The following is a 26,118-nucleotide window of genomic DNA, read 5'->3' on the forward strand; positions in this document are numbered from 1 at the left end:
GATCGGACCTTCTGTCATCATTCTTCTCATCCAATTCCTTCCTAGATGACCAGGTTAAATCAACTCAAACTTACCTGGAACATTGCGTAATCTATCTTCTGTAGTCTTTCTCTGGAAAGGCATCAGGAGAATCTTAAAAACATAGCTACCAAAAAAAAAAAAAAAAAAGACTTCTGGTCCAATAGTATCCCACCATTTGTGTTCAAGAGATGTGCTGTAGAACAAATGTCTTTCATTTATCATCTCTATTCTATATTATACTCATCCAGCATCCACTCCACAGCCTTGAAGCATGTCCATATATATATATATATCCAATTTCAAAAACAAGTGTCTACTGTCAATCTGATGCTTTTATATTAGTGCTGTCTAAAGTAACGGTTGATTAGTCAATGGTGAGCTTGTCCAACAACTGGAATACAGTCAGCTGATTGTGGTCACCAAGAGTTCCCTAGATCCACACAGCAGATCTTCTCACCCACCTATCAGCATGTGCCTGAGAAAGGTTTGGAGAAACTTATGCTGTTGCACTTCACATTTCATTTCCAAGGTATTTGATAGGGTTTGACATCGAGGACTTCTCAGCAAATTGCCATCTCTTGTCAGCCTTTCATCTTATGTAATTAGATTGCCAGTAATCTGTTGGATTGTTCACTGTGTGTTATGGTGGAGCATGTTCTCTTTTGAGATTTTCCTATTAATGCAGGTGTTCCTCAGAGTTGTGTTATTTCACTCATCTGCTTCCTTGTATACTTACATGGCCTTCTCTCACTGACCTCAAATTCTATTCATTTTGCTGATGATAGTACTGTTCCATTCCTCCTAATCAAGTCTTGCAGTCTTGATTAGGAGGAATGGAACTATCAGTGACCTAAACACTGATTCCATACCATCCTTGATGGTGGGATAACAACCTACTAACCTTTAATGCTTACTAAAATTTTTATTCAAATTCATTAAAACTGATCAGAACTTTTGAAATGAAATTATATTACATTGCAGTGATCTTTCTGTCTACATTCAGCAGTTATCAAAAGTATTGGCTGAGGCAAAATGTAGATAGTGGGTTTTAAAGTATAACAGAGTTTCAAACATTTTATATATTGTTGACCAAGTTCTTATACAAACTAGTGATATTATTAACAATTCTTCTATTTTAAAACAATTATTATTCATGGGTTGATATAATTTTTTTAACATCAGCATCAGAAAGGTTACACATATACATAGTACTCATTGTGAAGACTTTATGAAGATAAAAAACATTGGAATAATTACTTTCCTTATAATTATGAAAATAACACTCAATGTTTCAACCTCTATATTGAGGGCATCATCAGAAAAATATACATATGCACAGGACACAAACTACATGATACTATACAAAAGTAAGATAAATCTAAATTTATATTGAAGGGAGGCAAGTATTAGGAGAATTGGAAGTGAAAGAATCAGAGGTGTATCAGGTGTTGATTGGGTTAGATGTTAATATGGCTGTGGGAATGGGTGACATATCGCCATGTATTCTTAAGGAATGTGCACAACAGTTAGCTATTATTACCTTGACTTGGTTATTTAATAAAAGTCTTGCAGTGGGTAGGGTTCATAAGGAGTGGAAAGAAGACAAAATAGTACCACTCCACAAGTATGGTTCTAGGACAGAAGTTTCCAGTTATGGACCAGTCTGTATAACTGCAGTTGCAGTCAAAGTATTGATAAATATGTTGATTAGGAAAGATTGGTTAAGAATAGAATACCAGATTGGGTTGATAGACATTGCATTCTTTATGATGGTCAGCATAGATTTGTAAAGAGTAGGCCTTGTTTTGCATTTTATGATAAGGTAATGAGTATGTTAGATAAGGAAGAATCATATACAGTGATGTTCTTGAACTTTAAAAGTGTTTGATAGATTATCACATGATAAGTTGTGTACAAGCTGTAGGGGATGGCAGTAGATAGTATATTGGTTAGATGGATTGGAGATTGGCTCTCTGAATAATATCAACAAGTTGTGTATGATGGAACAGTGGCTTAAAAAAGGAGGATAACCAGTGGCATACCCCAGGGTTCCGTTCTTTCTGGGCTCTCTGCTGTTTAACTTCTTTATAAATGATATATTATGTGGACTGACTGGGGATCTTCAGTTGTTTGCTGATGATGCAAATTTGGGGAGAATTATAAGTAGCACTGCTGATGTTAATTTCCTTCAGGAAGATTTGAATAGACTTTTGACTTGGACAAAGGAGTGGGGTCATAGTTTTAATAAGTGCAAGATGTTGCATTTTGGAGTGCAGAAATATAAGGCTGTGTACTACATTGATGGTGCCATACTTCAGGAAGTGGATGAGATTCACAATTTGGGAATGATGGTTGACAGTAGACTGAAATTTAGAGGGCATATTACAAGTGATCATAGTGCAGCTCTGATAAGAAGTGCTCTAAAATATACAAAGAAGGAAGTGGTTGTGCCACTATATAAAGCACTAGTCAGACCACACCTGCAACTATTGTGATCAATCTGGTCACCTGGTTTTCACTATAATGTGGAAACATTGGAGAGGATCCAGAGATGAGTATATCAGGACTTTGGAATGCTGGCTATGGAGAGAGGTTGAAAAAATGTGGATTGCAGAGTTTGGGTGATAGGAGGAAAAGAGGTGATATGATAGAGACATTTAACTTAGTGAGAGTATTTTATTGGATTAATCCAGATGGGATTATAAAAAGAGTAGAAGACAATAAAACTTTTTTAATATTAATAGTAAATATATTATGAGAATGGCTGATTTAGACAAAGATCCTACTGAAATTAAGATTAGTGACAGAAAAATAAATAATTTAAGATATACAGGTGATACAGTCCTCATAGCAGAAACTAAGGAAGATCTGGAGTGGTTGATTCTATTGGTAAAGATGGAAAATAACAAAGCTGGGCTTAATTTAAACATCAGCAAAACAAAAGTGATGACTTCTGGCAATTTAAATGAACTTATAAAATAGAGGGAGAGATAAAATAGAAATTGTTGAAATTATGATTTACTGGGGTCCAGAATCAGAAATGATGGTAAATGTGAAGATTAGATTAAAAGAAGCATAGTCATGGGAAGAAAGCAGTGTTAAACCTGGCAAAAAATTATGAAAGATGGAAATGTACAAAGGTGGTCTGAAAAGTTCTCGGCCTAACAATGAAAAAACGAATTTAAAATTTCAAAATTATTTTTATTTTTCAACATAATCTCCCTTAACTCTGCAGAGGTCATGGTTGAAAAAACTGGAGGCAAGGTCGCGTATATCTGAGAGATACATTCATTACTAGTATGTGCTAAAATGCGATAAAACTTAAAAAAAAAAAAACCACTGCAAATATAATACATGATGGTTTATTTATTTTCAGTTACAATCTAGAAATTATTGAACAAAGAAACAAAGAAAAAATCAACAACTAAACCAATACTATACTGACATCAGAGTTCGTGATATCTCTCAGATACAATTTAGTATCAAATATCACTTTCACATTCGACTCTATCATTCTCATCATCAGACTCGAGTAACAAAATCACTGAATCTCTTCAACATCTGATGGATTATCCAATCGATATATTTTTCCAGCCATTTTCAATGGTAAATAAAAAAACCACAACTAAACCAATACTATACTGACATCGGAGGTCATGGTATCTCTCAGATACAATTTACTATAAAATGTCACACACCTTAACATAGCACTTGTTAAACCAAAACTGACCTCGTAAACAGTGTGGAATATCACTCGTAATATGTGCATGCGCAGCTACTCATGACCTCCAAGCTATATATTGGATATGTGTAAAAATATTTATATTAAACAATTTGTTTGTATCTGTCAGATCAGCCACGACTTCTGCAGGGTTAAGACTGATACATTCATTACAGCAATGCTCCAGCACCGTTATCCCATCCCTGTAGTGGCTCTCAGTAAGATCTGCAATATACCTCTCTGCAGCTGCAATCACCTCTTGATTCGAAGAAAAACGCTGACCAGCGAGGAAAAGTTTTAGTTTGGGGAAGAGATAGAAGTCAGAGGGAGCCAAATCTGGGGAATAGGGTGGATGTTCCAACAATTCATAGTGCAAATCCCTTATTTTTCCCATTGCTAAAACACCTTTGTGGGCGGGTGCATTGTACTGATGAAAGATGATTTTTTTTCTTCTGAAAACCAGGTCTTTTCTTGTGAATTTTTTCACCTAGTCTGGTTAAAAGGAATAATATTCCCTGGTTAATGTTTTACTCTTTTCAAGATAATTAATAAACAAAATGCCTTTAGCATCCCAAAACACCGATGCCATGACCTTTCCTGCTCATGGAACTGACTTTGTCTTCTTCAGCACTGAACGAGCGGCTTCTGTCCACTGTTTTAACTACTGTTTGGATTCTGGTGTGTAATGGCAAATCCAAGTCTCATCCATAGTAATAAATCAGTGCACAAAATCATTTTATTCTTGCTAAAATGCTCCAAGCACTGTTCAGAGCTTTTCGTGCGAGTGCATTTTTGATCTGCTGTGAGCAAGCTCAGCACCCATCTTGTGCAAAGCTTTTTCATTTGCAGTTCTTCGTGCAAAATATATCCTACACGTTCGCGTTCTTTTGAAATGCATAGTCTCAGCAATTTCACGCACTTTGACTTGCCAGTCATCCAATGCTAAATTGTGCACTTGATCAATGATTTTTGATGTTGTTACACTTTTTGGACATCCTTCACATGGATCATCTTCAAGGCTGGTACGGCCACGTTTAAACTCGGCAGCCCATTTCTTAAATGTTGAAAATGAAGGAGAAGAGTGCCCATAAACTTTTTTGAACCTCGTATGAATTTCTTTTGCTGTTAAACCTTTTACAAAGAATTTTATAACCATACGATACTCGATTTTATCCATTTCAGTGGATTCAGACAACACTTTTGCTTCAGACAGCTGTATAAAACAAGCTCCTTGATAGAACGACTTGCAATTTCACATGAATGCTTATGACAGACATGCCAACTTAGGGGGGGAAAAAACTGGCCAATAGTGTTGCCATCTATGGTCAATGCCGAGAACTTTTCAGACCACCTTTGTAAGGCCATGAAAGTTAGAATTGTCAAAGTACTTTCAGTGGCGATGTATGTAGTAAAAGCTGGATTATTAAGAAGACACAAAGTGAATTGATTCATTTGAATTATGGATGTGGAGGCGACTATTAATAATCCCATGGACTGCAGGAATGACCAATAAGAAGGTTTTTGAGAATATAAAGACAGAATCCTTCTTGGAGGCAATGATTGCTAAACAAAAGTTGATGTACTTTGGATATATTATGCAAGCTGATGAATTATTGAAAAGGCAGTTATGTTAGGGAAGATTGAGGGAATGAGAAGAGGAAGACCACAAAAGAGAACATATGAACTTAACTTATGATTACTGAAAGAAAGGACAAGATGCCGAGTGGGATGGAGAACCTTTGTTCTCCATCCCACTCACAACATATTTATCAACAATGATAAATATGTTGCGAGTTGAATGAACTTTTCACAGTGAGTTTGCCGATTCCATGGAGGGTGCAATAATAATAATAATAATAATAATAAAAAATAAATAAATACTTTGTTAATCGTTTACTCTAGCCTGACCTCTGGTGAAAAAAAAAAAACAATAATAATAAATTAAAAATTATACACAAATATAAATTAATTACCAAAATAAAATAAATTTCTTATACATATAAGTATAATAATATGCAAATGATTAAAAATAATAATGAAATTTATTAGTGGAGCTACATTAACCCTCCAACTGGCCATGACATCTATAAACATCTAGCTAAATCTGGATACGATTCTGTAACAGCTATTGAATAACATGGATAAGAAGTGCAGTTTGGTCTCACTATTTCATCCACCTCAGCTGGTAGAGAGGTTAAACACATCTCTACAGTCCTCTTATATTAAGGTTTTCTTGTGTTGAGGATTCTGACATCATGTTCTGGATGCAATATAGGTTGCAGATGGATCCTCCATATTCTTGGAATTGCTAATGCATCATTCATGTTTAAATTTGGTTGATTTTTCAGCATCACAGAAGCTTCTTTGAACTTTCTTTCAAACCAGCTTTTGGTGCAGTGTAGGGACTAGTGCCTTTCAAATTGATTCTTTGGCATGTTTGAAGTGCATGGTCTGACAGATCTATTTTACCATAGTGGAGGAATTTAATGGGGCATTGGTGTTTGTCTGCCTTTTCTTATTGAGATAGTGCACCCTGTTTCCCCCCCTATGTTGGGTAGGTTGCAGGTGCACTGAATTTTGTAAACCCTAGGTAGGGAAGGGGATCTTTGGATATGCTGAGCATACTTTTTAATTCTGCAGAAGGTTTGATGGTTGCCTTGATGTTGTATTTATGTAGTGTTCTATCCAACTTTTCTGGCATTCCCATAATGTATGGTATGACTGGCATTCTTGTAATATTTTAATGTTTTTTTAATTTAAAATTTTTAATCTCTTACTTTTAATGGTATTATTGTGGAGGACTTTGTGAACTGTTTTTTTGTTGTAGTCATTTTTTAAAAACGCTTGGCTAATAATTTATTATTCCTTTCTCAGCACCTGATCATTGTAGCAGATTGTTAGGGCTCTATGTTTGGTTATGCTGATGACCCATAGTTTTTGTGTTGGATGTGGTGAATTTTTTGGCATGTATTATCCTGTGTGGGTAGGTTTGGGGTAGACCATGAATGAAGGGCAGCCTGGGGGAAGATGTGGGACTAGAAAAGTAAGAGAGTTATTGTTTTCAAATAACAGAAACAATAAACAGTAAGCATGGAAGGGATTCCTTTCCCTACCAAGGGGTTTACAAAATTCAGTGCACCTGCAACTTGCCCTACATAGGGGAAATATGGCACACTGTCCCAATAAGAAAAGACGAACATAAATTGCACATTAAATTCCTCCATTATGGTAAAACAGACTTCATTTCAAACATGTCACAAAATGTGCAGAGGCACAAAGTCCCTACACCCCACCAAAACCTGGTCTGAAAGAAAGTTCAAGGAAACTTCTGAGGTGCTGAAACATCATCTGAATCTAAACAAGAATGATGCATTAGTAATTCCAAGAATCTGGAGGACTTATATGACATCCAGAACATGGCAGAACCCCAACACAAGAAAACCTTAATATAATAGCACTCTAGAGATGTGTTTAATGTAGTTTCGCTAATAGTTTTTTTTTTTTTTTCATTTATTTAGAGATTTTTTTATCATCTGTATATCATTATATTGATATGTATAAAAAATTTATTTCATTTTATTTATTTATTTTTTCGCCAGAGGTCAGACTAGGGTAAATTATTACAAAAATCATTTAGATTTATCTTACTTTTGCATATTGTCATGTAGCTTGTGTCATGTACATACATATTTTTCCTGATGACGATCTTGATACAAAAGTCAAAAAATCAAGTGTTATTTTCATAATTATAAGTAAAGTAGAGTAATTAATATTGTCATGTAGCTTGTGTCATGTACATACATATTTTTCCTGATGACGATCTTGATACAAAAGTCGAAAAATCAAGTGTTATTTTCATAATTATAAGTAAAGTAGAGCAATTACTCGAATGTGTGTGTTTTTGTCTCCATAAATTCTTCATAATGAACACTGTGTAACCTTAAAAAAAAAGAACATGCATAGTACTAATGTGCTCTCATAGTACTGATGAAGCTGTCAGTTCTTTAACATATTCTCTCAAAACCCATGGCAAAATCCCATTCAGTTTCTTTGCTTTATTGACATCCAGACTACTCAATATTTGAAACACTCTCTCTCTCTCTTCTTGCACTTCTAAACCTCGAAAGTGCTTTATCCCTCTAGTATTAAAACCTACTTCTCCAGGATGAAATACCCCAATAAAGTGTTCATTGAACAACTCAGCTGGAATATGAGAAGGAGATTGGTCCTGAGATCCAAAGAAAATCCTAAGGAATTTTTTTGCTATGTGGCAATTCAATTCTCCTTCTACTGGTCATATAGCAAAAAAAATTCCTTAGGATTTTCTTTGGATCTCAGGACCAATCTCTTCTCATATTCCAATTTTGCCTTCCTTATCATACTAGTCACTCTCCTCGCCTGAGGCTTATATTCTTCATATATCTGTTCTCCACCCCTCTCCTTTATATCTCTTCCATAATCTCTTTTTTTCCCTGCAGTTCCCCTTTTAATATTGTTTGGTATCCACTTTACACCAAATTGTGTTTTCTTCTTCACTTGTGGTATATAACTTGCTATTGCTGGATAATAAATATTCTTTGTTCAAGTTCTCAAACATTGATGATATCTTCCAATTGCTCCCTCATTGGAACTGACCTAAGTTGATATCTAAGACTATTATAATCACCTGCCTTATAATTCCTTATACACTCCTTTTTCTTTGATACTCCTGCATGTCTGTTCATCTTCCAAGTCAAAACCACATGGTCACTGTCTCCAACTGAGAGCAGAGATGCTATCTCAGTTCTAATCAGATCTGATGCTATGACCAAATCTAAAACTCTTGAACCTTGTGTTTCTTCTACTATAATGTTGTTTAAGACATTTATCCCTCTAGAATTCCAGAAATTCCATACTCTTACTACTACATGCAGTTTTTTCTTCCAAATTTATACTACTATAGTTAAAATCTACAATAACAATTATTCTTTTTGCACTTGCCAAGCTTGACTAACTAAATATCTTCTGCTCTTCACCCTCTATGCTTCCTGACTTGTAGAAATGAAGAGAGAATGGGAATTCAAGAGGAACAGGGAAATGGAGAGGGAAATGGGGTAAAGTTAAACTTTAGACAGAGGTTTAAAGTTTTATATTATTATATTCTTGATTTAATCCTTTATCCAAGCGTAAGCAAACAAAGTTTGCACATGAAGTAACTTCATGACTGGGTAGCTCGTATATAGAGGCTAATGACTTAACATCACTTGCCTTAGTATCCCATAAGGCAAAAGCACATATCCTTATGGGAAGGGTCACTACCCAGACCAGTTAGTGTGACACCTTTTGGCTACTTGTATATGGAAATATGACTTCTGCATTACTTCGATGTATCACTTCTTGGTCTTATTCCCACTGATGAGACCTCAATAAAGGTCTAAACTGGTAGTAACCCTTCCCATAATGCAGTGATTCTTAACTGGTGGACCATGGCCCCCTAGGGGCTGCAGAAAATTTATAGAGCGTTTCTAGTTTCTAAAATTTTGAAATATCTAAAAAAAATATTTATTTTTTTGCTCTTTATTTTGCTTTGTTTCAAACTTGTATCATTTTGTATTTGTAATCTGAATTATGCAGTATAATGCAGTAGTTTCTTTTATGGTGGTGCCACAAGTCAAATTTTCACTGTTAGCAACACTGCCAGTCTGATATCTGCCTACTGTACATGTGATAGGAGTGATTGTCTGAAGTTTTAAACAATACTTGTACCATAGAACTTAACGATGTTAAGTGCTACTTGAGTGCAATTACTTTTCGAAACTTTCAGTGCTGTAATATTGATTTGTTATTCCTTAAAATTTATGCCTTTATAAAATGAGAAAACAAAGAACATTATTTATTTCCTAAATTTTGGATACATATCTGGAGGGAATATCCCACCTGTTTACCATTGCCATACAAAATTTATTGCTTTTTGTTTCTACATATTTATGTGAAAAGGGATTTTGCACAACGGTAAATATTAAAAGGAAACAACAAACTCCAAATAGACTCCTGCATGCGAATAGCAGTGAGTAATACAATTGAAACAAGACAGATTAGTAGAGAGTGTTTAACAACAGAGGTCTCATTAAAATACATTTAAGTAAAGTTGATTTCTGTTTTCTGATTTTTTTATCATTATAATCAGTAAGGAAAACCACTATTTTTTAAACCACTATATTTTAACCACAGTTACCAATCTGTTACTGTCATCCATTAATATCATTTTGCTCTAATCATTCTTCTTTCAGCTTGCTACTTGTTGAAAAAACTCACTTGGGTTTTTCTCAGTCTGATTTGCTAATTTCTGTTTGTACTGCACTTTTGCTGTCATTGCCAACTGAGTCACTCTCTTGGCCTTCAATTTATACTCTTTATATAACTGATTATTACCATTATTCATTGTGTGCTGTCTCTAAAGTACCTTCTTCTTCCTCCAGATTTCATGCTTAATCTCCTTATTCAACCATTTGACACCTTTATTGAACCTTTTGACCTTCAGAATACATTCATGTATTGATGATGTTAAATATCTCTTTGTGAGTTCCCAAGCAGCATTTACTTCTTTCTGCTCAACTCCTGACTATCAGATCTAAAACTTTTGATCCTTGCACTCAGTCTCTCAGGAACGCAAGCAATTAATTTTCCTCATTCCCAAATGCTATCTTTACATTACAGTCTATACCGCCATAATTAAAATTATGGCAGTATAGACTGATGCTTTACGATGCATCAGTCTTTCTGATCTATTCCATTTTTTCTAAGCTGATCATCCCAGTACACATTCATTACTATTTTCAAAATACACTTTCCCTGTGCTATCTCTCTCTCTGTCTACCGTGTCTTCCTCCCCATTTCCCTGTTCCTCTTGCATTCACATTCTCTCTTCATCTACTCATGCTACTACTACTGTTATCAAGGTAAAAATGAATAATAATCATTTTTACCTTGATCACTAAACCAAGTTGCTTATACATTTCTTCATGCACATTCCCTGGCCTATAGTAATATCCAACAAAATATCTCTTACTGTCAACCTCCATCTCACACCACACTGCCTGAAAACTATTCCAACTATTTCCCTCTTACATGTTTACCTTATGCAGACATAATTGTCCCTGTTATCATCAGTAGGACTATTGTTCTTTATGTGAGGTCCTCTTTGTGAGGTTAGAAAGGATAATGTGTGTGTGAAACAATTTCATCTCCTTTACTTCTGATGCTCTTGACATTTATAAGTAAACACATCAGTTCACATTTAGGTCTATAAACAGGCCTACCTAAGCCACTTGTTTATTGTGATTCTCCCATCACACCTGCCCTTGCCCAGTCACTTTTATTACTGTTTACTCTATATATCATCTCAATCTCAACTACCCTCCCCTCACGTTCTGATCTATTCCATTTCTATGCTGATCATCCCAGTAGACATTCATTACTACTTTCAAAATACACTTTCCCCGTGCTATCTCTCTCTGTCTACCATGTCTTCCTCCCCATTTCCCTGTTCCTCTTGCATTCACATTCTCTCTTCATCTCTCATGCTACTACTGCTTTCATTACCAAGCACTTCAGTGTCATCCATTCTGCTCTCCTTATCTTTCACTTCACATCTTACATCCTCTGTTCTCCTGCTTGCATCACTCACTACACCTCCTTCTAGCAACTTCTTCATTACTACTTCATTACTACTTTCTTCCTTCATTACTACTTTCAAAATACACTTTCCCTGTGCTATCTCTCTCTGTCTACCATGTCTTCCTCCCTGTTTCTCTTGCATTCACATTCTCTCTTCATCTCTCATGCTACTACTACTTTCATTACCAAGCACTTCAGTGTCTCCTTATCTTTCACTCACATCTTATATCCTCTGTTCTCCTGCTTGCATCACTCACTACACTTCCTTCCAGCAACAATTTCTCCAGTTCACTCAATCCCAAGCTATTCAAATGCAATCCATCACTTTTGTACAAATCCATTCTTCCCTCAAATACATGCCACACATCCACAAATTGTATTGCCTTCTCATACAGCTCTACCAGCATACCATTCATGATTCTCATCATTCTTATACCTTGGTAACATACTGACAACCTTTCTCACTATATTGTTATCATTTACTTTCCTCATATCCTCCTGGTATCTATCCTTACATTATTCTTATGTCCAAGTAAATTATTTGTTCTCACAACCACTACTAACTCTCTTGCTCGTTTCATTTCATTCATTCATATTCTTGAATGTTTATAAGCACATAACTTTGAGTTGGTCTTGCAAGTAAAATAAAAATGGCTAAATATCAGATCATATAAGATCTGATATTTAAATTTATTATTTTTTATTTGAAATAAATTAAATTTATTTCATTGCATAAATTTGAACTTATATGATCATAATATAAGTTATATAAGAAATAAGCAAAGGATTCAACTGTTTACTTTTTTTTTCTTACAGTAATCTCTTAATTATCTGATATTCAAATAGCCAACCCTTGAATGGGTTCGTGTGTCACTTGACTTCTGCTACAGCATTATGGTAAAAATTAAGTGTTATACTATTTGTATCCCCACTGATCGGACAAGGAAACTGTTTTCTCAACATGATCAGATAATTGAGGAACTACTATTATATTCTACTGTATGAACAGGCAGAGATGGGACACAAAGCACTGGTCTTCTGTTTGTTCATACTTTTTCCTCATTTGCGGGATAATGAATGAACAATGAATTTAAATAAATGCCTGGTGACAAAAGCGAAATGGTCCTTTAGTAGTATATTGGTAAAACATGACTAATATTAAAGTTGATTGTAGAGTCAGAATTTCTGTGAGTGTTTCAAAGTTTATGGACCCTTTTAAATAAGAAGAGTTGTTAGTAGAGTGAGATTTTTTTATGGCTTTTAGGTAAGTTTTTAAGATGGACTGTGCCATCAGCTATGAGATGTAGGAAAGCAGGGATGTTAAATTTTTACATTCTGGAAATTTAATGTCTTGAAGGTGGAGGAGGAGGGGGGGTTGCATTACATGTTTTAGCTGGCTTGACCAGTAATATTTTTCAAATAACTTGCAAACCTTTTTCATTTGCATGTAAATTAAATCACTACCTATAATATGATATAATAGATTTTTTGATCATTTAAATGTTTATTAATTTTTCTTGTATGGTACCAATGTTCTGATTATTTTGTTGCTGTTGTTGTGTAGCCCTCTAATCACTGCTATTTTGCTGTGTGGAATATTCATTTATTTTGGAGGATTAGCTTCTAAAGATGTTGGCAATATCTAAATGAACATTATTGTTGATCCATTATGGCTAATTATGATAACATATTCCATGTTATCATAAAGTAATATATTTAATAATATAAAGTAATAAATATAAGTTAATATAAAAGTGTCATTAATTTATCATAATAACTGCTGATACTGTTTAAATGTGAAAGAAAGAATATTGGTGATAATGGTAGGCCATTATCACCAATATTTTAGATCACTTTTGCTATAATTTCTAAATTGAATACATTTATGGAAGCAATAGCAAAGTTATAAAGTTGTTTATTTTAGCTAGTGCTTATGTGTACTTTTTGTTGATATCTTGATGGTGTGAACCTATCAGAATATCATCAGAGATAATAAATTTAAATTTATTAATTTGTGAAGTTATTAATTACATTCAATCAAAAAGTGAAATGCTTTTTTTTAAGTTTTTAAAATTATGAAAATCTATAATTTTATGTTATTTTTAAATTTCAAACATGTGTTATATTTGAAATTTACACTAAAAACCATAATTAATAGTTTGGGCGAGTTAGTCCAGGAATTTATCTTGACAAGGAGCCACTCATCACAGATCTCAGCAGAGTATACACTTATAGTTATTTAACAGCAGAGCCTACTCAAGGTTACCTTCGACGACCTATTGAGCCTCACCCTCCCAAGTCTCCACAGTTTCATAGACCACCAGGTTAGTTTAATTAAACTTCTGTTTTGTTGTGTTGTATTTCATGCTTCTTACATATGAATTCCATTTCAAATGTGAAAAACTTTATGAGGGCTTTTCAGTTAGGTGAGGCAACTGGTCTTATACAGAGTTTGTCCGGAATTTTTCCTCCTGAAAACTTAGGTCTAGCTTCCATTGCTGTGGTTGCTTTGGCTTTAATTCTAACCAGTCCGCCGCACACATATACACGTCTATATTTTTTGAAATCAGATTTGAAATGAAAAAAAAAAAAAAATCTTTTCCATAAGTAACTTAGTAATACTAATGAAACCTGTCAGAAAGAAAAACAAATTACACAGGATATGTAAAACAGTCTAGTGACAAAAAATATCTGTTTAAAAATAAAATGTGGCCAGATATATTTTAGAATATAAAGATTAATAGAACAATTAAAAGATAATCAAGCAGCCTTAATTTGTCCAAGCAAAAATTTGTTCATGCATATTTAGTAAAATTATATAATTGTCAGATGCCCATGGAATGGAAGGAAGGTAAGATAGTGCCATTGCATAAGGGTGGTAGCAGACTGGAAGTGTCTAATTATAGACCAGTTTGTGTGTGTCATCAGTAGTTAGTAAGATCTTGGAGAAAGTAGTGAAGGATATATACAGCATTGGGCAGATGAGGGTAATGTTATCTGTGAGAATCAACATGGATTTGTGAAGGGGCGCTCTTGTTTTAGCAATATGCTAGCCTTTTATGATAAAGTTACAAGAGCATTAGATGAGGGAAAGGCATATACTGCCATTTTCTTAGACTTAGCAAAGGCATTTGACAGGGTGCCACATGATAAGCTGATATTTAAGTTGCAGCACATGGGTCTGGATGTCAGATTGGTCAACTGGATTCAGGATTGGCAGTCTGATAGGTATCAGAGAGTTGTGTATGGTGGGGCAGTTTCAAGGAAGTAGAGGGTTACAAGTGGGGTTCCACAGAGCTCAGTACTGGGACCTATATTGTTTAACCTTTATATCAATGACATTGTCAGTGGATTGCAAGGAGATATTCAGTTGTTTGCAGATGATGCAAAGCTGGGAAGGATTATTAGTAATAGTGCAGATGTGGCAGCCCTGCAAGAGGATTTGAATAAGCTAGATAGATGGGCAAATGAATGGTGGTGTCGGTTTAATGCAGCAAAATGTAAGGTCTTGAAGTTTGGAAAACATCGATGGGACACTGCATACTCTATGGGAGGAGTTATACTGGAGGAAGTAGGGGAGACAAGAGATCTGGGGTTGATGATTGATAGAAACCTGAAATTTAGGGGACATATTGCAAAGGTGACGAAGGTAACACAGAGTATTGCTGCAATAATGAGAAGGACACTTACCTGTAGAGATAAAACAGTTATCATTCCGTTGTATAAGACACTGATCAGACCACACTTAGACTATTGTTCTCAGATTTGGTCCCCAGGATTTGAAGGGGATAAATTAACTGTGGAAAGGGTACAAAGGAGGATAACAAAGATGGTTTCAGGACTGTACAATGATAGTTATGAGGATTGGCTGAGGGAATATGGACTGCAGAGTTTGGTGGATAGAAGAGGGAGAGGTGATATGATTGAGACTTTTAAACTGTTGAGAGGTGGTTACAGATTGACACTGGGGAGTTCTTTCGCTTGGTTGAACAGCAGGAAGGAGTGATGACAAGAGGCCATCCCTGGAAGTTACGAAAGCAAGAGGGTGAGGAGTGGTTTCTTTGCATGGAGGGTGGTTGAACCATGGAATGCATTGCCTGATGGAGTGGTGAGAGCAAGAACGGTCAATGAGTTGAAGGAGTGGTATGATAGACTTTGTGTTTCTTAGTGGGGGGGAGGCCTCCCTTCGATGAGTCTTGATAGATTTTGTGTTTCTTAGGAAGGACCTCCCATAATGAGTCTTTTGACTCCATGGAGGCCTGAATAATAATAATAAACGAAAAAAAATATAAGACTTTTTTTTTTGCTGATTTTTAATGTTAGCTCAATATCAGTATTAATATAATATAGGTTTACAACCTTTCATGGACAAGAGTCACATAAAAAAAAGGGTGGGTTCACCTGGATTCTGAGAAAATGGGGTGACACTTGTTGTTTTAAGGATTTGTGCCATAACATTTCTTAAAAGTCGCACACTAACATGATGTGTTTTAATCAACATTTTTGAATTTTTTTGTGTTATTGTGAGAATTTTAAAGTTTGAGGAATGGACAGAGGAGATACGATAAAAACATACAAATTAGTAAGCAGGTCTTTCAGTATAGAAACAAGCAAGATTTTTGTACCTTATGGCTTGTGGAAGTAGAATGTATATATCTTTGTGTGTGTGTGTGGGGGGGGTCATTCCTGGAAGCTGGCTAAGGGTATAGTTAAGAGGCATGTGAGGGTCCACATTCTTCTTGTTGCATGTGGTGAGTTTGTTGAATAGGCTATAATTAGATGCTTTAAGTGCATCTTCAGTGAATATGTTGAAGGAAAGATATGATGGGTGTTTATGCTTCAGTGATTGAAAGAGTCCCTTCCTTGTTGAGTCCTCAGATTCCCTGGAAGAGTAGGCACAGTAATAATAAATTATCTTAAATTAACAACCTGTTGGCTCAGTTAAGTGAATGGATCCCACTCATTAACCTACAGACTAAGTTTTGATTCACTGGCATGGATTTTCATCACTTAGGGTGAGACCAACCTTTTCTTATTGTAAACCTGAAGGGAGTTGAAAAGTTGTGTCATGTTCTAAACAGGTTTTCTGATTAGAGAGTCTGGTTGACTGAGTGGTTAGCATAGCCCCCTCTCCACCCAAAAAATTATTGATTTGAATTCTGCTGTGGACGTGGATGTTTGTGGTTATCTTTAGGTGTAAGTTCACCTGATGTGACACCACTGCCCTGAAAACAGCTGAGAAATTATATTGTTGGATTCCAGACAGATTTTCTTGATTAGTCAGCCTGGTTGGCCAAGTAGGGGAGAAAAGAGATCTGGGGTTGATAATTGATAGAAACCTGAAACTTAGGGAACATATTGCAAAGGAGGTGAAGGTAACCCAGAGGATTGCTGCAATGATGAGAAGGACGCTGACCTGCAGAGATAAATGAGTTATCATTCCATTGTATAAGACACTGATCAGCCCACACTTAGACTATTGTTCTCAGATTTAGTCCCCAGGATTTGAAGGGGATAAATTAACTGTGGAAAGGATACAAAGGCGGATAACAAAGATGGTTTCAGGACTGTACAATGTCAGTTACGAGGATTGACTGAGGGAATGTGGACTACATAGTTTGGTGGATAGAAGAAGGAAAGATGATATGATCGAGACTTTTAAACTGTTGAGAGGCAGTTACAGGATAGACATTGGATAGTTCTTTCACTGGTGGAACAGCAGGAAAGAGCGATGACAAGAGGCCATCCCTGGAAATTACGGAAGGAAGCTGTGAACAATAGGGTGAGGAGTGGTTTCTTTGCATGGAGGGTGGTTGAACTGTGGAATGCATTGCCTGAGAGAGTGGTTAGAGCAGAAACGGTCAGTGAGTTCAAGGAGTGGTATGATAAACTTTGTGTTTCCTGAAAACGACCTCCCACACTGAGTCTTTTGACTCCATGGAAGCCTGGATGATGATAATAATAATAATAATCCAGGTAGATTTATAAAAAGAGTAGAGGGTGAGAGGAGAAGAATCAGAAGCCATCCCTGGAAGTTGTGTAAGAATGTGGCAAAGTGGGATGTGATGTGATGCATAGAATTTTTTTTACATGGAGAATTGTCTATGAATGGAACTCATTACCAGAATGTGTTGTTATTGCAAGGAGTGTTAAGGATTTTAAGATTTGGTATGATAAATATGTTGTCAATTGAATGAACCTCCCGCAGTGAGTCTGCTGACTCCATGGAGGTTACAATAATAATAATATTTCTGTCTGGAATAGTGGAGAGATTGTTAAGGTCAAAGATCCATCATTAGGTTGACAACAGCACCATTCTCTTTGATGGATATCATAAGTTTGCTGAAGGACAATTGTATTTTAATAGTCTGATTATGTATCACAACAAGGTGATAAATGTATTAGAAATGGGAAATGCAAACAGTATATTTGCCAGCCTGGTTGGTAGAGTGATTAGTGAAGTTGCTTTCCGACCAATAGGTTGCAGATTTGAATCTTACTATGGGCATGGATGTTTGTGATTATCTTTAGGTGGGAGATGAATTTCATCGCCCTGCTCTGCTTAATGGAGGCCTGAAATGGCTTGACAAAGTTTCATGTTTGGTGTCTATTGCAGAGATTCCAGACTTCATAAAAAATAAATTAAAATATCAAAAATATAAAATTTATAAAATATAAAAAATATAAATCCTTAGCCCATCTTTGTACAAAATATTCTATAGGTTTGCAAATAACCTTTTGTGTGGGAGCAACATCATTTTTTTTTTTTTTAATTAGATTCTAGGCCTTTGATATATATGCTGACAAGCAAATTGTATGAGTACAAGATCTCAGAAGAGGAAATCACTAGTAGAGTAACCCAGAGTCTGGTTTGAAACTGTTGCTGTTTACCTTGTATGTTAATGATATTAAGAGAGGTTTAAATGCTGATAAATGGTTTATATTGTTGTTTGCAGATAAGGCACGGTTGTGAAGAAACTATGAGGAGAAAAGTAGATGTAGTTTTATAAATAAACTTGAATACACTAGGTGAGCAGACAGTTCAGTAGTGCAAAGTGTAAGGTTTATAATTCAGGAAACAAAGATGAGGTGACAGTCTCACTTCTACTTTGTGGGAATATCTTAGAAAAGATGAAAAAAAGATATTGGGGGTGATAATATTATTATTATTATTATTATTATTACGGGCAACTCCAGGGAGTCATTAGACTCATCGAGGGAGGCCCCAAATCATTTTCATCACAACTATTCGACATTCATACAGTATCTATCATACCTCGCCTTAAACTCATTCACTGTCACAGCATCCACCACAGACTCAGGGAGCGCATTCCACTCATTCCCTACTCTAAAAGTAAAGAACCCAGCTCTAACACCTTTACTAACCACACTTTTGCCCAGTTTCCATGGATGTCCCCTAGTCCTCCCACAACCAGCCCTGTTCTCAAAAATATCTTCTGAATTAATTTTATAGAAACCCTTCAGTAATTTGAATGTCTCAATCATATCTCCCTTCCTCCGCCTATCAACCAATTTTTGCAACCCACAAATCCTCAACCTGTTCTCATACGGTTCATTCCACAGACCTGCTATCATCTTGGTCACTCGCCTCTGGATCCTCTCCACCTCCTCCCCATCAAGAAGAAACCTAGGTGACCAAATCTGAGCACAGTAGTCGAGATGAGGTCTTATCAAGGCTCGATACAGAGGAACAATAACCTGTTTGTCTCTGCTTGTCAACGTATTCTTCAGTAACCAAGTGATTTGATGAGCTGATTTGGCCACTTTTGCAATGTGTCCCCTAAATTTCAATTCCTTATCCACCAACACTCCTAAATCTCGTGCCTCATCAATTTCCTGGAGCACGGTTCCACCAATGCAGTAAACTGCCTCCCATCTTTTCACCCCAAAATGCATAACCTTACATTTTGCCACATTAAATTGACATCCATTCTCCCTAGCCCAGACCTCCAATCTATCCAAATCATCCTGCAAAATTTTGACGTCATCTGCATTCACTATTGCCCTACCCAACTTCGCATCATCCGCAAACAAATGAACTGTTCCTCTCAGATCCTTTCCTATATCATTTATGAACAAATTAAACAGCAGTGGTCCAAGAACAGATCCTTGTGGTACACCACTAGTCACAGGCCGTCTTGTGGACTCTACTCCTGATTGAGGGCAAAGTCAAGGCAGAGATGCCTGAGGAGCAAGCAAGTTTTTGAAAAGGCAAGTAGGTGTTTGAAAAGAATACTAGAGATTACATCTTTTGTCTTAGATAGATCATTGAAAAGTATAAAGAATTTAGACTCCCTATGGTAATGTGTTTCATAGATTACTCCAAAGACTGTGCTCAGCATGTGAAATTGTGATATTTATAATGGCAACACATTATCAGGTTGATAGCTGACTTGTACAGTGAACAAGAAACTATGATAAGCACAGGTGTTGGTTTAACAGATTGACTTCAGGTTGGCAAGGGAGTTAGGCAAGGATGTCTATACTGAGGATGTCATGCCATGCATGTATCATTGAATGAGCTCAAGACAAGAATTAGGATAGGTGGCAGGTTGATCAGTAAACTGAGGTATGCTGTGACTCAGCATACTTCAGAATGGGGTGACTATATGGCATGTGATGATGTCCAGTGAATCGATGGATAGATGAGTGATAAGGCCCTGAAATTTAGGGGATACGTTAAATTTGTGAGGACAAGCACAATGGTTATGGCAATGAGGCAGGGGACAGTAGCATGTAGAAATAAAGAGATTATAGGTCCATTGTGTAGGGCCACCTTGATCAGGCCATGTATGGATTATACACAGATTTGGTCACCTTTTCAGAATGGCAAAAAGATATTGGAAGGAGTCCAGAGATAATTGACCATGGTATTTGGTCTCTGGATTGAGTATGAAGAAAATTTTGGAAATGCAAATTGCAGTTCCAGTGCTGAGTGGTGGGTGATCAGAATGTATTATCTGAAAGTGTGGTGGATGCAGAGACAATGAATACATTTTTAAGGCATGGTTTAATGAGTTATGTGCATGCCCTCCCACAGTGCTATGAGTTATGATAGTTGGACTTCCCACAGTGAGTCTTTTGATTCATGGATATCTTAATGACTGAGTTATGGAGGTTAGACTATTTATTTTATGTTTCTAAATATACCTGCCATATTTTGGCAGATTTAAAACTTTGTTAATTTTTCAACTATGGGTAAGCAGATTACAGGTATCCCTTGCTTAACGCGGGATTTGATTAACACTGCAAAATTAATCCCTTGATATATGCAGCAAGAGTTTTGATTAACACACCTTTAACCCTGCAGAGCTCGTAGCTGATCTGACAGATACATGCAAAATGTTTAATATAAATATTCTTACACAATTCAGTGTATAGTTTGGAGGTCATAAGTTAGAGTGATATTACACACTGTTTTTTTTTTTTTTTGCTGTCAGTTTGGTTTAACACATGTTATGTAAAAAGGTTTGTGATATTTGACAGTAAATTGTATCTGAGAGATACCGCGACTTCCGATATCAGTATAGTATGGTTTAGTTGTGTTTTTTTTTTATTCTTTGTTCAATGATTTCTAGATTGTAACTGAAAATAAATAAGCCATCATGTATTACTGAAATAGAGAGCCAAAGGCTTATTTATCATATATGTCCTCTAGCAGATGTGCTTTACATTATGGAAAATACTAAGGAAAGTGATCTGGAGATTACTCCACCTTTACTACGAGTTGCCCATAAGATTGCTTATGCTTGCATCCACCGAAACTTTTAGTTTCTATATATTCGGCATGAAACTCTTATAGTTTCTATATTCAGCTATGAAATAATGTTGGATTCAATATTTATCATACATGTCCTCTAGGACAGTGCTTCCCAAACTGTGGGCTGTGGCCCCCTTGGGGGCCATTAGTTTTGTTTAGGGGGGGCCATGAAATAATGAAAACAAATTTAAAATGTTTTAAGATTAAGTAGATATTTTTTATCTTAAAAGAAACGTATTATTTCTTATTTCTTTTTTGTTATATTTTATATTTTAATGGAAAAAATCACAGATTGGTTCACACATTTTGCTTCCTGTGGATTCCGGTGCTTAATGAATATTAGTAAATATCTGCTTATTCATATGTTTCATTTCAAAGGTATTGATAAGAAGCACAAAATAACTTGCAAACGCAAAATCTTGTGCTCATTTAAAACAGCCAAGTTTTTCTCGCTTTAAATTAATGTTTCATTGATAGTGCACACAGGTGAGGCAATGCACGGAAAGAAATATGCTTGGTGTGTATTATCTTTTGTATTGAATATAAATACAATAAATATTATAATAATATATGTCTGTATTGGGGGGGGGGGGCATGAAATCTTTGAATTTTTCCAAAGCAGGCCTTGACATCCTGTTTGGGAAGCACTGCTCTAGGAGATGTGCTTTACATTATGGAAAATACTAAGGAAAGTGATCTGGAGCTTACTCCACCTTTACTACCAGTTGCCCATAAGGTTGCTTATGCTTGCATCTGCCGAAACTTTTAGTTTCTATATATTTGGCACAAAACTCTTCTAGTTTCTATATTCGGCTATGAAATAATGTTGGATTCAATATCCACTTAATTTGTACCATCATGTATTATATTTGCAATGTTTTTTCTTTATGTTTTATTGCTTGTTTGCCGAGGTCTGGAGAGTCATCTTGCTTGTTATCGTAGAATTTATGCTGATAAAAAAAAAACTAAAACTGTTCAAATGACTCTTGAACAGTTTTAGTTCTAGTTTTTATCAAAACTTCTTTTGATAAAAAAATTGCAGTAAATAATGTGGGTACAAGTATTTATTAAACATTTACTTTGCATTCATTTTTTATCTTTCCTAAAATAGTACCATATAAAACGAATTATTAATACAGTAATCGATAATGGACATATTGTAATTTTTACTATTGATTATTAGATTTGATTAACGCGATTTTGATATATGGGGGAGGGATACCTGTATTACTTTTTTAATATTATTCAGGAAATAATAATATTAAAAATATTAATAGAAATATAATATTAATATTGATAATAATAGTATTGTTATTAATATTAGTTTTAATATTATTATTATTATTAGACATTCTATAACAGTCAGCATTAAGATTTAAGGCACTTTGGCAATTATCAGCATTTCCAAGCACATTATTTTTTTTTTAATTATAAAAAAATTATACATACTGTAATCATTAGAATGAAGATTTAAGATCATCTTACCTTCATTACTATTTTTCAATCTCTTGGAGATGTTATCATGTAGAATATTTATGTTATGTTTCTCTTATTTATATTATTTAGGTGTTATCTGTTATTAGTATCACAGTTTATTCACCAACTCTAATAGCAATCGTTATTTTTTCCACCTTTTTCTTGTTAAGATTTAATTGCTAAAATTGGTCTGTATTATTTAATATTATATAATTGAAATTAAACAACTGTGAAATATAACATTCTTTATTTTCTTAATACATGATACATATTGATATTACCATACTTGTGCATCGTGAGATTATATTTTCTGTAGTTATTTCCTCTTAAGTGAAATTAGCTGAAATTATTTCCTCTTAAGTGTTCTCTTAAAATCTTTAAGGTTGTCTGAGTCAGAGGCAGGAGGTCATGTTTTATTAGTTAAGTCTTTATATTATTACTCCTGTACCCTTTACCTTTGTACTTATTCTCTTGTTGAGTTCTCTGAAAACAAAAAAGGACCCTCTTGAAATATGGAAGCATGCTTTGAGACATCCATGACTATGACAGCATGCTTGTCATTTATTCTTTGCTTTGATATGATTTGTTGTGAAAATCTGCATTTCTGCACACATGGTAGACTTGCAGTTATAGATGTTCACTTGGATAATTTTTATTTTTTTCCTTTTTTTCTTCTTATATATGAGTCCATCCATGAAAAGTCATAAACCTATAATAGAATTAGTACTGAGTAGACTAGGAATCTGTGTTTATTTCTCTTTTCTTTTGTTTGTTTTTTACGCAATCTGGAGATCTGATATAGAATTTTTTCAAGCCATTTCAAGCATTCTATAAGCATCATAGTGGTCTCACGCTGGGTGATGAATTCATCTCTTACATGAAGACATTCATGTAAGAGATGCAAACATTCATGCCCACAGAAGGAGTTGAACTTTCAGCCTGTGTTGAAGAGTGAGCCAACTTGGCCAACTAGGCTGGCAGTTATTTATTTTTTTATGCAACTTTCATCCGTAAAAAGTTGTAAGCCTATAGTACTATGGGTGTACTAAGGATTTTTTTTTTCATATTATTATTTTTTTTTCTTCTTGTTTTTTTTTTTTTGTTGAGTTCTCTGAAAACAAAAAAGGACCCTCTTGAAATATGGAAGCATGCTTTGAGACATCCATGGCTGTGCCAGCATGCTTATCATTTATTCAATGCTTTGATATGATTTGTTGTGAAAATCTGCATTTCTGCACACGGTGGACTTGCAATTATAGATGTTCACTTGGATAACTTTTTTTTTTTTTTCCTTTTGACTCCATCCATGAATTTTTCAAGCAATGTCAGACTTTCAACAAACAAAGCAGTGGTCTCAACCCAAGCGATGAAATTCATCTACCACCTAAAAACAATCTCATACATCCATGCCCATGGCAAGATTCAAACCCACAGCCTATTAGTTGAAGAGTGGTGTTGGATCATACATCCTGGCTCTGAATCCGCCATCTTGTTGGAATGTTATTCTTATTTAAATTATCCATTTTTTTCTTAATTAATTGTTGGTTGATTACTGATCTAAATATAGAGAAATTTATATTATCCTGTGCCACCCTGTATTCAGATTAGTCTGTATAATATAGTGGAATCAATCATCAACTAACTTTAGCAATCTCACTTTTCTACAGGCCGAGTTTAAAATTAATATTTAATGCTCCCGCAAGGTCCGATAAACTTTATGAGCAGTGCAGTGAAAGAGAATCAGGCAAACACCAAATTGGAATCAATAAAACAAAACGTTTAATGCAGGGTTACATGTACATTAAGTATAACTTTGAAAACAAGATAATGCAAATCAGCTTAGTTCAAATACTCATAACAAACATAAAACATTAGGCATCAGACATCCAGCTGTCAATTTTACATTCTTCTGAATAATTAAAAATGGTTCACACAGTTCAATGTTACAGAATCTTACAGTAAATATTCTTAAAGTAGAATTCTCTAATTCTCTCTTAGTTAACAAACACTTAATTCAATTATGAGGCAGTTATCACTTCAAGGGGGAAACACTTTACAGCTCCATACTTCGGCTAATTTTAGTAGAATGCCACAGTTAATATTAAGATATATCGGGCAGAGCTAACTCTTATTTCTTCACGCTGAAATATAAAAACATGGAGTGCTCTTACCAGGTTACATCCTTTGCACATTGGATTCACTATAGGCACACTTAAAACTGATGTTAACTATCACTTTGAAGTAGCACTATTCAAAAGGAATCTTCACTATATAACTGAAATGTTAAACATAGAGCTTCACAAGTCTTGAAGCACTCGCTTCAGGTAATCTACTTCTTCCTTATTTTCTTCTACGCATTAATTTCAGCTTTGCACTATTCTTCCTCAAAACAATTGGAATTCATTGTAATTTTAGAATTCTGTAGAAATATTCCAAATTGCCTATTAATTTCCCGGTTCTTTCCTAATCTATTTATGGCATTTCCCAAATCCCTTTACTGCCACCCCTTTACTTTACTTCACTCCATGCTGTCCTGAATGCTTCTCCCTGTTTACTTTCGTTTTCCAATAAAATACCTTCATTTTTCCTGCCAAAATCCGGTTCTAGCCAGTTCAGCTCATATCAACTCCTTCTCCCTTTGAATACTGTAGCTCACGCTCCACGCTATATAAAATTAACTCCGTTTCCTTGCCAACAGCCAATCAAATCTCAATCAGAAGAATTACATAAAATTACTTTCTCTTTCAGTAATGATAAAAAATATCATAGTTCACATAGGGTACATTAAACTCCATATATATATTCTCTTTCAGAAATACAAATAAAGAAATAATCCATAGTTCATATAAATCACATTCAATCATAATAAACACAAATTCTATAACATACATGCACAGCTTCTTATAATATTATTATATAATAAAGTAAATTATATAATATAATAAAAGAATAATATTTTTATACAGAGCCTTTTTATTACTATTACATACTTAAGATTATATTATTAATTAATAATAAACAAAATTCAAGGCAATTATATGAATAACACACTATATGCAAGAGACAAACATAAATAATATGTACAAGTCTTGCCTTTGACATGGAGGATTATGTTGGATTCTGAAAGAAGTATTAACAGTTTTTCATTTCTCTTCATTTAGAATCCAACAGTGGATACACTAACCATGCTGGTGAACCAAAGATCAGATTGTTATTATTAATGATAAAGAGATACGAACGTCCTTAACCTTGAAATTTATACGAGGTGTGGCTATTAAATATCGAGACTGGTTGCAAAAATATTTATTATTACAATTGTACAACTTAATTGTTATCCCCTTCATCATACTTCCCCTTCTCTATCTATACACCGTTGCATATGAATTTTCCATTGTTGGAAGCAGTGCTGCAAGTAATCAGGTGTCATCTGCTTCAGTAGCGCTGCCATTTTATCTTTTACCTC

The 26,118-nt window shown here is 35.0% G+C and overlaps 1 protein-coding gene across 1 annotated transcript in view; it reads left to right on the forward strand.

The window, feature by feature from the left end:
- Positions 1–26,118, forward strand: part of LOC150107279 (actin-binding LIM protein 2-like) — a 508,439-nt gene that overhangs the window by 337,911 nt on the left and 144,410 nt on the right. Inside the window, exon 10 of the mRNA XM_090391129.1 lies at positions 13,557–13,722. Within this exon, the coding sequence (XP_090247255.1) occupies positions 13,557–13,722 (166 nt within the window). The remainder of the gene's footprint in view (positions 1–13,556; positions 13,723–26,118) is intronic.

Source organism: Typopeltis vanoorti, chromosome 4, assembly GCF_054136105.1.
Source record: "Typopeltis vanoorti isolate ZY-2024b chromosome 4, IOZ_Tvanoo_1.0, whole genome shotgun sequence".
Lineage (NCBI taxonomy): Eukaryota > Metazoa > Arthropoda > Arachnida > Uropygi > Thelyphonidae > Typopeltis > Typopeltis vanoorti.